The 14,484-nt window shown below is 45.1% G+C and overlaps 1 protein-coding gene across 4 annotated transcripts in view; it reads right to left on the minus strand.

The window, feature by feature from the left end:
• AP2B1 (adaptor related protein complex 2 subunit beta 1) overlaps nt 1-14,484 on the minus strand; it is an 82,504-nt gene that overhangs the window by 14,992 nt on the left and 53,028 nt on the right. For 3 of the 4 annotated variants that reach the window (XM_030027490.2, XM_030027491.2, XM_041126410.1), the window contains exons 15-18: nt 13,099-13,140; nt 11,034-11,180; nt 9,603-9,748; nt 6,952-7,081 (exon numbers count right to left, since the gene is read on the minus strand). In XM_030027490.2, coding sequence (XP_029883350.1) covers nt 6,952-7,081; nt 9,603-9,748; nt 11,034-11,180; nt 13,099-13,140 — 465 coding nt within the window. The remainder of the gene's footprint in view (nt 1-6,951; nt 7,082-9,602; nt 9,749-11,033; nt 11,181-13,098; nt 13,141-14,484) is intronic. The other variant, XM_030027492.2, reaches the window with a different exon arrangement.

The raw sequence follows: 14,484 nt of genomic DNA on the forward strand, positions 1-14,484 counted from the left end.
GTTACATGCTTTGATTGCTGGCATCACTCATGAGTTGGAATGTCTAGTGTTTAAGCTAGAGGCACCAAAGCCAGAGGGGTAAAAGCAGTTTGGTGGATGGACTTAGCTGATTCACCTCTGCAAAAGTGATTGAACAGACTGGGCGAGTAGCCAAAAATGCACCTCTGAGTCTGGGAGGGAAGAGCTGGGGAAGGGACAGCAGTGTAGCCGTTCCAGACGCTATGCTTGGATATAAGTTATGGAGATGAGCCAGAAGAGGGAAAATTTAGGCTAAACGTCTGGGAAAACTTGATAGTGAGAATTATTAAGCAGCAAAAAATTCTCTTGAGGAAGACAGAAGCTTCCGTGCTTGGAGTATTTAAAATCAGGCTTGACAACGCTCTCAATAAGAGGAACTGTAGCAAAACAACAAAGTATAGCACGGACTACACTGTGTGACCTAAGATCTTTCCAACTCTGATTTAATGATTAATTGCCTTGCCTTAGAACAACAGAGATTACTTAGCTTTTGTAGCTAATTGTTGTTGCCATACAACAGCAGTTTCTTACAAGAGGGGCTGGAAAGCAGTGCCTTCTCTCCAGTCACAGTTCTAGAGGCACACTCCAAATTAATATGCTAACCCTGTCCCTGCAGTTATAAGAATGCTATAAAAAGGTATCTGCTGACCTGCTTCTCAACTCTGCAGAAACATACTGAGTAAGCTGCTTTGGCTATACTCTGGAGAGCTACCCAATTAAGATGCTCTGAAGTGCAGTTTCTTCCCAGCAAAGAAAAGCAAGCCACACGCCAGCCTTCCTCCCAAACTGCATCATTGGGTTCAGTAATGACATCACGTGTCACCTTGCAAGTATCTGTAATGATGCAGAAACCAGCTGTTACAAATCATTTTTGGAAACAGGAAAGGAAAACGCTACAGTCTCCTTAAACCTATAGCACTGGGACAAGTCTGGTAAGCTTTTCAAGACTACCTTTCATTGTGCAACACCACATACTTCCCCCAAACAGCCAGGTATGCACTGTTAGTGCTGTGGTCCCCAAGATCTGGTCCATGAAAAGGTACCTGCAGATACCTGGATGGGGAAACTAGCACCAAGAAGAGGCTGAGGCCCTACCAGTTGATAACAGCTTTCCAAAGTCATGCTTCAACCTTTGCACTGCCACATCAGGAGCATCCAATGCCATCTGACAGGCTACAAAAGCAACTGCAGGCAGAAAGCGGATCCACAGCAGCGCCTATGAGAAACTGAGTAGCTAGTAACAGTGACTTGCCAAAAAAAATCCAGCGCTCCTTAGGTGGGAACATTGGCCTGAGACAATCAATGACATCTAAAGTGATACCAGTAGCTGAGAAGTCTCTCCAGGTTTGACATGCTTGAAAGGAAACTCCACTTGCATTCAATAAATCCACCAGTCCAGACTAACTTTGCCTGTGGCTCTGCAGCTTTAACCTACCGACCTGGACACGAACTACTAAATCTTTAACTAGATCTTCAGTTTCAGACATTTCAAATAGAATAAACAGAAGCACTTTTAAGTAAAAATGGCTTTCCATCGGCAATCTTTTTGAAAGGAGAAAAAAAAGTAATATTGCTACCTTGTGAATTTAGTCAAAGCTTCCAAGGGATAAAGTCAAAAGGTGCCAGATTTTGACGTGATGCTTCACTGCTGAAAAGGTGTGAACCCACTAAAAATTGGCACAGGGTTCCCAATCACTTACATCTTGTTCATGATCTGATTAGGGGAAGCAGCACCTGTAGAAATAATCCCTGGAAAGTATTTGCTCACCTTGAAGCATGAGCACCCTTCTGTTGTCCTTTCTTGCAGTGCAACCCTCTGATAGCCTACACATGGTATTTTGGGGAAGAGGTACCTCATAAGAACAATGCTAAGTTATTTTCTTCAATAGTGTAGGTTTCTGATGCTTTAAATCCCAGACTTGAGCATGAGAACTGACTTTCAAAGTCAAGTCTGAAAGCAACACAGATGCTTTCCATCAGCAGCAAGTACACAACATACCCACTTGGAATCCCATTAGCACCTACACTAAATTAAGGATTTACTTCAAGTTGGGTTTTGCTTTAGAGCCTGGTAACAGCCAAACTGTTAAGGCGAGAAGAACTCTCCTATGCAGAGTCTTTTTTACCTCTGCCAGCACAAGGTCATGGTTTATTCTGTGACAGTCTGCTGCTCTGGCTGTCAGATGCCCCCAGGGAGTGCTAGCTACTTCACTTCATTTTGTTTGACAGGTAGGGTTCTCAGGATCCTACGGGCGCTTGACAGCCGCTGCCAGCCAGATACTCTACCTACAGGCACAAGTCTCGAGCCCGGGCAGCAGAGCTGTGCACAGACAGCGAGGCTGGGTGCTGCGCCCCTGGCTGCGGCTGTCATCTCCAGGCACGCCGCTTACGTCAATGGTCAGGGAACAGCGAGTTACTGGGAGGGTTACGCTCTCATGTGTGCCTGGCTGTACTTGAAGTTCAAAACGTACATTTTAATCAAATGAGCTGTACCATGTGGCAGACCTGCCCTTAATCGGCAAGCCAACAGCTTTCCACAGCTGAGATAGGAACTGGCTGCAGATGCCAAGCTGTGATCCGAGTCCTTAATTCAGGGAGCTCCCAGGAGGGTTCTCTTCTTTGCTGGAATAAGACCCTTTCTAGTAGAGGCTGTTGAAAAAATAACCTAGGCAACAAATCCAAGAAAGCACCTTCCATACCTAGCTACCCAAGCCTGTTCTGCAGCGGTTGGTCCAGTTATTTTGACGCAGCTCACACACAGGCAGATATTGTGCCATTTATCAAGCAGGCTCTAAAGGGAGAACATCTGCTGGCTGGACTTGCTGCTTACGCCAGTTCTCAACCTTGTTTTTATGGAGAGTTGAATGTGTGAAATCTGCTTCCAAGTACCGAGAGCTCTGCATTTGTGACCTGAGATACATTAACACTTCTGATGAATGAGAGCTCCAGTGGTTCTGCATTGCAAGCGATACACTGAAGAGTGGAGGAGCACAGGTGATGAGTTACAGCAGAACTGAGCATAGAAGGGTAAGTATGATCTAGTGCATTAGCAAGACTGATCTTTTCTCAGTGAAGAAGCTGCACCTTCATCTGCCTTTACAGAAATGTTTTGCCAAACTCATTGAAGATACGAAAATGTTCTGCACCTCACACTGCTCAGCAGCAAGGGAGAGGTCTGTGTTTCCAAGTGTCACTTTTCAGGAAGAAATGCAGCTGGCAGATCCTTCCCTTTCAATACTCGCCAGATCATTTTACAGGCATTTTTTAAAACTGAAGCTATGCTTCTTTCAGTTGCATGCTCAGTAGCTGCAAACAGCCCTGGCAGTTGACAGCAGGTAACACTGGGGAACACAACACACTGATTGTCAATTTTGAATGTGGATCCCAAGAGAATGGCAATGCTCCAGGCTCAGGCAGACTCGCTACTGCTCTGGGAGTCCCTGCAGCTTGTTTTCAATTGTATTGGCTCCTGCAAGTTGTTACCATCTCACAGAAGAGATTATCATATTCGTGCCATGACAGGCCAGGCCTGAGCTCTGAAACTTTCACAGCAGGCTGGCTCCACTTCACCCATTTCCAGGGTTAGGGGAGCAATTCTCATGTACCCAAACGAGCAAATCAGGTATTCTGATTTCACAGCCTTTCACAGCCCTTGAAAGGCCATTTATTAGGAACAGTGGTGCTCTTTAGCATAGAAAGGTTCTCATCCCAGGCACTTATTCCAAATTTGACTTGAAGTAGTATCTGGAAAGAGTTAATATTCCTCACCAACGCAAACCCCTGTTTCAGAACTCACTTTCCTCTTTGACAGCCCAAGGTCTCACACACATGGTGGCAAAGATACCTCACCCACCCCACCTCTTCCACTAGGTACAACCCTAACAGCCTGCATGTCATCAGAGGGGTATCACTGCTTGGGCTGCCAAAAGGCAACTACAGGACCCAAGCAAGCCTATACAACTACTACAGCCATCTCCCTGGCTGGCAGATGAGACACGGCTATCAAATACTCGAAGCTCAATGCAGCCTCTCGCACACCTTTTGGCAAGAGCTTGTTATCACTTACGAGTGCTGTGCTCTGCAGAGGCAGCTCTGGGCAGGGGGACCACAGCACCCACGAGTGCCAGGTAGCCTCCAAAATGCTGACAAGGCACTGCAAGAGTGTCTCCCAGCAGAAGTTAGCAGCGCACAAATAACTAAGTCAGATTTTCTTTAGCAACAGGCACACTCCAAAGGCATCTGACAGCAGCTTTTTAATCTGTAAGAAGTAAAAAAGATGAACCAGAGAGCAGGGATTGGAGTCTGTTCAGCCCTACAGTGCTGTGTCAAGTCTAACTTTGGTTTTATCCTTTGAATAAATCACTGCTTGACTGGGGGTTGAATCTGAGTCAACAGGTCAAGAAAATTATCATCGCTACTTTGGGATGGGAGGGAGAAGCCTGGTATTCATTATCACAAGATGCAAGGTGACTGGCAAACAGAAGACTCTTCAGTTATATTTTACCTAAGTGAGCCTCTGAAAATATTTCAGTCTTCCTCATCTTCTTGTAAAAATGGCTTTTTTGTTAACTTGTCAAGTATTTTAGTTTCTTTGTGTGATTACAAATGTTAAGATTAAACCAGCTGTATTGGGTGAAAGATTAGAAATGGTAATAAAAATAACCTGAACAAGACTTGAATTCATTACTTCTGAAATAGTTGCCTAAGGAATGTACGACTAGTCTTTGAAGTTTCTAATTAACATGACAAAAAGTTGAAAGCTATCAGTTTGGTTACTTCAGGACTTACTTTTCTTGTTACTAAAACAAAAAAACCCCACCAGAATAAGAGCTGAACATAAGGTCCTCAGGGGTTCAAACCAGCCCTGCATCTACTTCAATGTTCCCCAGCTCAGAAAAACTGCATTAAGCAAATTCAACTTGATGAGTGTTTTGGTTCTTCAATGAATACAGCAACATTTGTATTCTCTACTCCTATATTATGCTATAAATTGTTCCCTAAGTAGGTCACCAAAACGATTTCTGAGTGTTTCAAGACAGATAATTTCTACATGAACTCACAAAACAAAACCAGAGCCTTGGCTGTCAGGGCAATGACAGATCTCCATCAAACCCACTGCTGTCAAAAAAGTAAGGGGAGTGCTCTTTTTAACTTGGCATCTGCTAACATGACTCAACTCTTTGCAGAGAAATATACTATTACTCCATATGGCAGCTTCCCCAATTGTAAAAGGGCAGCCAACTTCTATGGCAATGAGAGAGCTAGCAAATTAGCAACTAAGTCTGGCACTAATGAATGCTCCGCTGCCTCAATATAAGGTAGCTGGAGGTTTCCTCACATGTTTTCTCTTTGCTTTGTTCTAGCAGAAGATGCTACAAGAAACAAACTGTGTTCCGATTCCTTTAGAGATTTAATAACCCAAATACTTCACTTCCTTCCTGATCAAAGGAAGCAGTAACTTGAGAATGCCTCATTGAGAGAGTCCCCAGTGTTATGGAGGCAGATCAGGACCATCACTTCCTAGAGACTTCCAAGTTTCCTTCAGAGCAGGAGGTAGATTTTACCACAGCTGACCCAAATGCAGTGATGCAACCTCATCCTCACGACCTGGACGCAGAGAGAATCCAGCTTTTCCACAAGCTGGAAGGGCCCTCTGTGGAAGACAAGCACATGTAATTCATTCACTGTCCACACGCTCCCCCATCGCATGACTGAGCTCAGAGCCGGAGTGTAGGACTGCTCGTTTGAGCGCCAGAGAAGCTATTTTGAGCTGTTTGCCCAAAGACTCATCAATAAGTCATAAGCCCCAGAATGGAAGTCAAAAGAAGGGAAAAAAACCCCAGTTGCTCAGGCAGAATAAATAGTAACTTCCATTGCATTCTCTTAATCTAAAAAGAGAATGAGCTGCTTCAAAACATTCCCCTCTATGGGCTGCTACGCTACAGGAACCCAACCTAGTTACATCTCCTGGAGACTTGAGGCGAGTGAGACATGCTACGGTGCAAGTTAACCACTTCTTTGGGATACTGGGAAAATCATCCTGGAGGACCCAGCTACACAGAGCAGAGCCAGGAGTCACTCTCTGAGCTCCGGTCCACAGAGTGGCTGCACATGGCAGTAGTGGGGAAGAGCCTCGTTCCAGGGAGAACTGGCTGCCTGGTGAGTACTTCAAGACCAATGCCCCTGAGGCACACCAGGACTGACGGAGACAGTCTCTGGTCCAAACGAGAGGAGAACATCTCCCTGGATCTGTCGTGCCTTTATCAGATTGGCAGCCCAATCTGATAAAAAGCCTCTTCTAGGGAATGCTGTCCCTGACGTGCACCAACAGCCTCATTAATGAAACATTAGCTGCTTACGTCATTTCTCCTCTGCTTTTCCTGGAACACATCTCATTTGCCTTGGATTAAGCTATCTGGGGCAGGGATGGGCCAATGCCTTTGTAAAGCACCCTGGAAGTTAAGAGCACTAGAGAAATATTAATCACTCAGCAGTTGCCATCTTTCCTGCAATCCCTTTAATTACCTCAATTCTTGCTGACAGCTCTCGCTGCCTGCTCCACCACAGGCATGCACTTTCTCTGTTCAGAACAGCTTCAGTTCATAAGCCCCACCAAACCTCATGCCCAGTTTACAGAAGAGTGTTACTGGAGCAGACAAAGACCTTAATCTACACAGATGCAAGCAGTGGGTTTGAGGTGTTTGAAAAGTCACAAAATTCAAGAAGTCTCTGCTTCAGTCCTTCTAAGAGACACTAGAAAAGGGAATAGGAAGAAGTTTCAGCCAGACTCATGGCCCAAATCCATGAGGTCTGCCTGGTTACCCTATACACATGATATTCTGTTACTAGAGTCTTACCACATTGTGTTGGGCCAAACAAACTGAGCTAAGCACCTGCTGATCCCCGCACTGCTCTGAATGAGACAATCCTTACCTGGAGGTTGTTCAGAGGCTCCATTTTCATGACTGGTCCCAGAGTGTTGAGGGGCAGGGAGACGTCAATACTTTGGTTTGGCATCAGAGGTGTGTGAATGGCCAGTGGGGTGCTCGGGATGACCCCAAAGCTAGGCAAGAGAAAAACAGAGGCGATGAGAGCAGCACTGCATTGCCCAACACCTATTCCCCCCCTTTGCCAAGCACACGCTGGCTCATCTTCCCATTACTCCTGAGCTGCCCCTGCTGTTACTACAGGGGAGGAACACAGCTCAAAACAGCAGACACTCAAAGTAGGACAAGGCACAGGAAACTCAATCAGGTCGGTCTTGCTGACAACATGCACCATCCTGCCCAGGAGACAAGCATCTGGGAACTCTTCCATTACCCACGCAGCACTGGCCTACGTGCCGAGCAGCAGCCTGCCCAGCAAGGAGTGGCACTTGGACTCAGACTCAGGCCTCTTGGCTCTCTCTTACAGAGCTGCATAGCACTGCAAGTAGAGTATATCACACACTGCATGGCTGTTATATCATTGGGAGCTATGGAAGAAGGAACTGGAGCCAACAGAACAAATAGATAGCCAAGGAGGAGTATGTGGTTTGTAACAGAGCACTGTAGAACAAATGAATCAACGCAGCCAGCTGTCTGGTCCCAAATGACAGCGTCTGGCTCTGTTGCTTGGTTTGAGACTCCTTCAGCTGGAGACATATACAACCATAGCAAAGCGAATGTTTACTTGCCCATTCAGTCCAAGAGGCATTTAATTCCACAGGCACCTCTACTTAGTGGAGAAGAGGAAAAGCAGCTAACATTTAACATAACACTTCTGTACCATGTACCGGCTTCTTTTTGAAAGCAGATGGAAGTGCAGATGCATAAGATAGTTTTGGTGTCCACTTGTGACTGCGTTTCTCTTTAGCAGAATTCACATTAGCTCAGAGGTGACAGAGCATTTACAGGACCAAAGATGTATAGGTGTGTATTTTTGTTTTATGCACTAAAAACCTGACACTGTCTCTGCACAGTCAGCCGCATGTGTATTGTGTATGTCACTTTCAGAAACCAGTAGATGCCCCATTCTTTGTTCTCCTTAGTTTTCACTCTAGGGAGCGGAAATAAAAATATTGTCAGCAAGGGCCTTGCCACATGACTTGCCTTCTGCAGCCATTTCACCTTGGGGGACATAAGCCCTAGTGTTTTCCCTAAGACTCAGAGGGAAAACAAAGTTGCATTTTGCTACTAAGTGGCTGTGATATTACAGCACACTAGAGCTCTAGCTTGCTTTTATTTTTTTTTTTTTTAAAGCTTTATCCCAAGACTGCAGTGAACATGATTAGTAGCAGCAGGAAAGGGGGAAAAGCAATAGAAACTTCCCAGTCACAAACCTTAATATTTAAACCTAAAGAGCCAGCCCACTGCAGCTCTTTCCAATGCACCAGCCACAGTAGAAAGCAGTGACAGGAGAACAGTATTTGTAGAAGAGTAAATAGTAGTAGATTGTATTTGGAGCGTGTGCTGATACGCTGCAAAAGAAACTGCTGTTTTACTGTACAGTACTTAAACTTCTTACATCCTTGAGAAGTACCATGTAGGTGTGGCTAGAACACAGCTTGATGTATGGGGAAAAATCACAAGGAAAACAGCTTTTTTTCAGGCCAATTTGCTTGAAACATTTGCATATTGCAGCTTAGCAAAACTCTCCAGAAAATATAGCAGTCCAGGGAGAACATTTACTAAGACTTACTTAGCATAATGTCTTTTGTAAGTAAATATTATTCGTCCCAAGAAATCCCAAATTTGCAAGGCTAACAGTGATATAAAGAGATGGTTTCAGTGGATCTTTAGTATAGCGAACCCTTTTCCAGTGAAAGGATATTAAGAAATACAGGGAACATTTCAGTCACAAGATATTCTTTACAGTCTTGATAAGAACCAGCCTGGTCCTTGCTCAAGATAACATATAGCAAACCACACGATAAGCTCTGACTGGGAAGGCTATTTGTGGGAAGACATCGTGGCTGTACTGCCATGTCATGTCTTTTGGCTGAGATGGGTTTCTGAGAACAATCTGTATGCTCTAAACATTCAAGTGGCTGCTCCTTCTGACAAAATTGTTCTGCTGCCAATTACAGGGAAAACATGTACCATTGACTCTTAACTTGCAACTTCTTCATTGACAAATAGCTTTATTAATGAGACCCATACTTCCAGACAGTCTGAGGGGCAGCACAGCAATTAAGTCAGGAGGTAGAGGCATTATGGATTGATATTTGTGCAGCTCAAATGCTTGCCTGTTTATGCTCTCGCTTTCCTCGGGGCACTTACTGGCTATAAAACCACTAACCTGCCTAACAACTCATGAGGCTGCTTTAAAACGCTGCAGAGACTAAATGGGGCAGATGCCATTTCAGAGTTAGGAGAATGACGGGACCGTTTGCTGCCTGTTTCCTCACAGATTTATCAGTCTATATTTTCAGCCCTTTCACACAACTGTGGTGTGATGGAGAGTTCAGGCTGTATCATCCAGCTGTTTCCATGACTGCATTATGTACCTACATAAAAGCCCTCCCTATATCTAGCAGTGTAGACAGACTCCTTTCATAGGAGCATGCAATCTTTTTAACAGAGCAAAGTGCATTGTTTTCTTACCTGTTCTTATTGAACTGAATGGCAAAGTCAGTCATGTGCTGTAAAGCCTTATTGGTAAAGTTCATCTCCATGTAGATGTGTCCCTGCCTGTGACTGAACGTGCCCGAGATCTCCAATCCTTTAGCCTTCACTGCAGGCAACCAAACCTTGAACACAAGATATGTCATTCAGCATGAGAAATCTGGCCTGAAGATAACAAACAAGTAGTTTTCCAAACAACAGAGAAGTCCTGAGTTCGGAAATCCAGCTACATTGGCACATTAAGCCCACAGACACTAGAGAAACACTACAGGGAAGATACAACACGGGGTGTTGAAAGGATCAAGCTCACCAATGAGAAATAAGCTTGCTGCTCCTAATCCATATTTGTTCACAGCACTCACATAATTCAAAGATACTATAGCATTAGTGTGCACAAGAAACAGTGAAAGCTTGTGCCCATCACACTAATGTGAGACTTACCAAGTCTGCTGATGGACAGGCTTCTCCAAGGACTTGTTGGGCTACTAGAGGCAGGACAATACTAAAGTTTGAACCAAATAAAAATCACAGGGCTGATACTATTAGCTGTTTGGGTTCTGGATCCCTGAATCATCTTTGTGGGAAAAACCCAAACCCAAATTTGAGTGGTGCAAAATGAAGTACTTCTTAGCTCAAAATTACTGGGTTCTTTCATACTTGGTCTTACATATGGTGTAATACTTGCAAGCAGCTAAGGACCAAAAGCTTCGAGTATGCTCTGCAGTACCTTGAGATCCTAGATTTCATAGGATGACTTAAGTTTATTCACCCATTGACTATTTAATAAGAGTGCTAATTTTTGTTTATTGCCTTTCAGGCATGATAGGCTAACCCTGTAGCTGCTCCACAGCCTATTACCAGAACCACGTTCTGCATCTCACAAACCCTGCACATGAAGCATGCTTCAGTCAGTGCATCTGCGATCTCTGTCACTAACAGAGCATTTATCCGCATTACAGTGCGGCATGCTCATCCCAATCATGTGATTTCATCTTCACCATCACATTGGATTCCTCCAAATAAACGAATCTTCTATGAAAGTTGTAGCAAACTGTATCCTGCCCTCAGTTTCCTGGGGAAACTTGCTAAGAAGTAGGTCTCCAGGAAAGCTGCTCTGACAAAATTGAAATTCTCATATCTTATATAAGCCATTCTTTAGAGCAATATTGTTACAGGCAAAATGAGGGAACTGCTAAAAAACCAGAAGTCTGTAACTAACAACTAACATGGTCTCCAATACACTGTTACTCTGCCTGGTAAAAAACCAGGGCATCCCTAATGGGACTGAGTTGAACTAAGGTGCCCTGATAGCACCAGAGACCCACAATAAAGGGGACAAGTGAGCAATCTCAGACTTCTTGTAGCCTAAGGTAAGGCAACATACTGAGGATGTTCATTTTCCTTACGTACAGACTTTGGAGCCACATATCCTCCAGGAGCCATGCCTATACCAGATGAGAGCTCGAAGAGATCATTGAGTCCACTGCTCACCACCGCTGGGGTGGGTGACGGGGCAAAGGTGGCTGGCACAGAGGAGGGAATATAGGTCTGCCCCACCTGGAGGAGTTAGAAAGAACAGGCACTGATTAACATCACATATGAAGAACACTACTTATTAAATAAAGCATGAACTCGGGCAATATCCTAAATATTTTAAAGCTGTTTGCAGCTTCCCCGCTGAATTATCAATAGTGCTAAATAATGCATTTGAATTCCAAAGCTCTTGGCAACTAATCCCTACGCTCGGCTGTCACCTCAACCATGCAATAGCTTTCACATTGTTTTTTTATAGCTCCAGTTATCTATTCCCACTGTAGAGGAATCAATCATTCTTCTCCATCTCTCCTTCTCATAAAGACAATATGCTTTGTGGATCTACCCTACATAAACCCAGGGAAAAGAAAAAATGCTTCAAATCTTCCCCCAACTACAACAGTCTTCAGGAACCTGCAAGATTTTGCATATCCAGAGATAGCAAGGGAGTCATGACCGTATTGTGTACTCCCACCCAAAGCCAGAGCTCTGCATTCTCAGCACTGTGGTCCAAAAGGTTCATGACATGAAGCAGAACTAGTTGTCTCTGTCTGCCAGAGGACAACCTTTCTGCAAGAAGGGCAATCCTTCCCTCTCAGGACTTAAATGAAGGCACCAAAAATGCAATAATAACCTTTAGGTGCCCAGCTCCAGGCGGGACAGTCACACTCAAGTTAGACTCCCAGGTTCTCTTCTTTACTGTGAGCAGGAAGAATGACGTGCTTGAGCATAGGATTCACCAGTCAGCAGCCCAGGAACAGGCAGAATGACTAAGGCAGGCAATAGGAAATACTGATGATAGGTCTGGGTCTGAAGTCTCACCACTGTTCTGTGTTCAGGAACCCACCTGAGATGTGGTATTTCAATCAACCCTTTGGATAGGGAGGACCAGTGGTTTTAGAGAACTGCTTGGTGGGTTTATGCTGGCCCAGGAAGGCAGAGACCTGGCTTTGTAGGTATGATCTCTACAGAGTTAAGTATCTCCCACGTCCTGGTGTGTACTGCCTGGAGGCTACAGGTGTACTGCACCACCAGCTCTCCTCCGCCTCATGCTGAAGTTAGAAAGGAATGCAAGATTCACAGGGAAAGAAGGAGAGAGAATTACTGCAGCCACAACAAGTATCTCTGAAAAGCCCTCACTCCAGAACTGAGTATGCTTTCCTCACTGAATTACTGGCTACACAGTCCTGGGAAGAGGGACTGGAGCTTTCTCCAGGAGACTGCTTTTGGCTGTGGGTTGGAGGCACACTCCCTCCTGCCCACCGCATCTCCAATTCATCTTGCATCCTTTTCCCATGCTTTCCTGGAAGAAGCTGGTATGCATTTGAAGCCAAAGATGCTTTGGAAGCAGCCTGAAAGTCTCCCATGTCCTGGCAAGCGCTCTAGGCACTAGGCCACTCACAAAGCACAGGCACAGAGAAGGAGGCCGGTGGCAGGTAGAGTTTAGCACTGACCACACGTAGTAGGAAAGCTCAGAGCACCTGATCCTGATGTCCAGGAAAAATCTTACATGGTGTTTGGGAGAAGAAAAGCATTGAGTTCAGACAAGCCTGTGGTGACACTGGGTTAGGGTTACAACAGAACAGGCTTTGTGAGTAGAGAGGTAAGCATCCTTGGCCTTTCAGCTGCCAAAGCAGTAGCACAAAGACTGCACAACACTGCCAGCGTTAACGCTGGTGCTCAAACTAAAAGCTCTGAGAAAGAAGAGCTAAGCAGATAAAGTCAACAGCTCTGGCCCTGGCTGCTCTTAGGAAAGCCCAGGTGACAGCTGGACTCAAAGCAATATAGGTGGGGACCTGTGTGTTTCAGTTGCATTTGTCCATTTTCAAACATCTTCAGGGATTTAAAGCATCTTCCAGCATATAATGGGTGAGGTTATGTTTAAAAACCCTGAGCTTTGAGCAGCTTTTTAAATTGGGGAAAAAAATGGAATGGCACTTACTGCCGGGCTTCCTCCAATGCCCCCGCCAAGGTCACTGCCAAGCTGAAAGAGAGAAGGAGAGAGAGGAGAGAAAGACCGAGTTCATTTAAGCCAAGTGTCAGATGGCCGGAGTGGAGCTCAGTTGACCGCACTGCTGCGAGCATGCCTCACTCGCTTGCCGCATACAGGACAGACAGAAACGCAATGATGGGAAAGCACAGGGAACAGAGGGGTTTTTTTGCCACTGTGTGAGCAGAGCTGTTTGGAGAACTACCCCACACACCTACTGCGGACAGGAGTGTTTTGCAGGTTAATAAGAACAAAACCTCATCCCCTCTTGCACCTGTCATCTGCACCAAAAACTCTGCGCAATTCTTCACGTTTCATGCATCAGTGCTTTCCCTTCAACCCACCACGCTGGTTGCCAGCAGTCCTGAGCAGCTCCACAAAACCCAGTGGGGTAACTGTGAAATGGAATAAAAATAAAACTGACAGGAAGCTCACTTCCTGAAAGCTTTAGTTTTCTAGGGAACAGCTACAAACTATGGGAAAACACAATGCATCTTGGCTACATTCCTCTGACATGTGGCTCTTTTCAACAACAAGGAAGAAAGAGAACAGGATACATGCTGGCTATTACAACAGCTCAGATAGGTGGGCTTTGCCTTCCCTTTCAAGATGCCCCCCTCCCTTAGAAAGGAAAAAAAACAGCTTTATGTGTTAATGGGCCACTCAAATGGTAAAGAGATCTAGGGTGCACTAGGATATTTCAGTAACGATCTCTGCCAAGCTACACGGCTACAGTTTGAAGTAACTGAAATAGCCACGGTGTACCACCTGCGCAACCCTCCATAAACACTAAATCCTCTCTGGTACCCTTCTAACAAACCATCCTGCAGCCCACCTAGAAGCTGACCTACCATGAACTCCCTTTACAAAGCATCCAGACCTCTTTCTCAGTGATAAAGCCCATTTTTTAAACATCCACACCATTCTACAAGCTTGAGAGAATTCAGTGATCAGGACAGACTCCAAAGCTGGCTACAAGTACTGTTTGTGAGTACAACATCACTTCTGTGAATATTTATAAAGCACTTGACAGATGACTGATAGCCAGGAGGAAACAAGCACAGATCTGCAGTGGTTATTCGCTACAGAGACATCTCCAGGCTTATCTGTGTCCTAGGCATTTGTTCAGAAGACCATGGTAGTTTTTTGCCTAGTGCAGGGGTTTTTTTGGTCACATTCAGACAAGGATCATGACCTGACAACGGGCATGGAGGATGAAGCAAGTGCAAGGGCGAGGTAGGAGGAAAGGCTGGACTGGCAGACCAGAACAACACAGCTCGCCTTGAAGAGCAAAGCCATCTACCATTTGATTAGGGTTTGGCGAGTTTGTTTGCTTTA

This window comes from Aquila chrysaetos, chromosome 10 (assembly GCF_900496995.4).
Source record: "Aquila chrysaetos chrysaetos chromosome 10, bAquChr1.4, whole genome shotgun sequence".
In the NCBI taxonomy this organism is placed as follows: Eukaryota; Metazoa; Chordata; class Aves; order Accipitriformes; family Accipitridae; genus Aquila; species Aquila chrysaetos.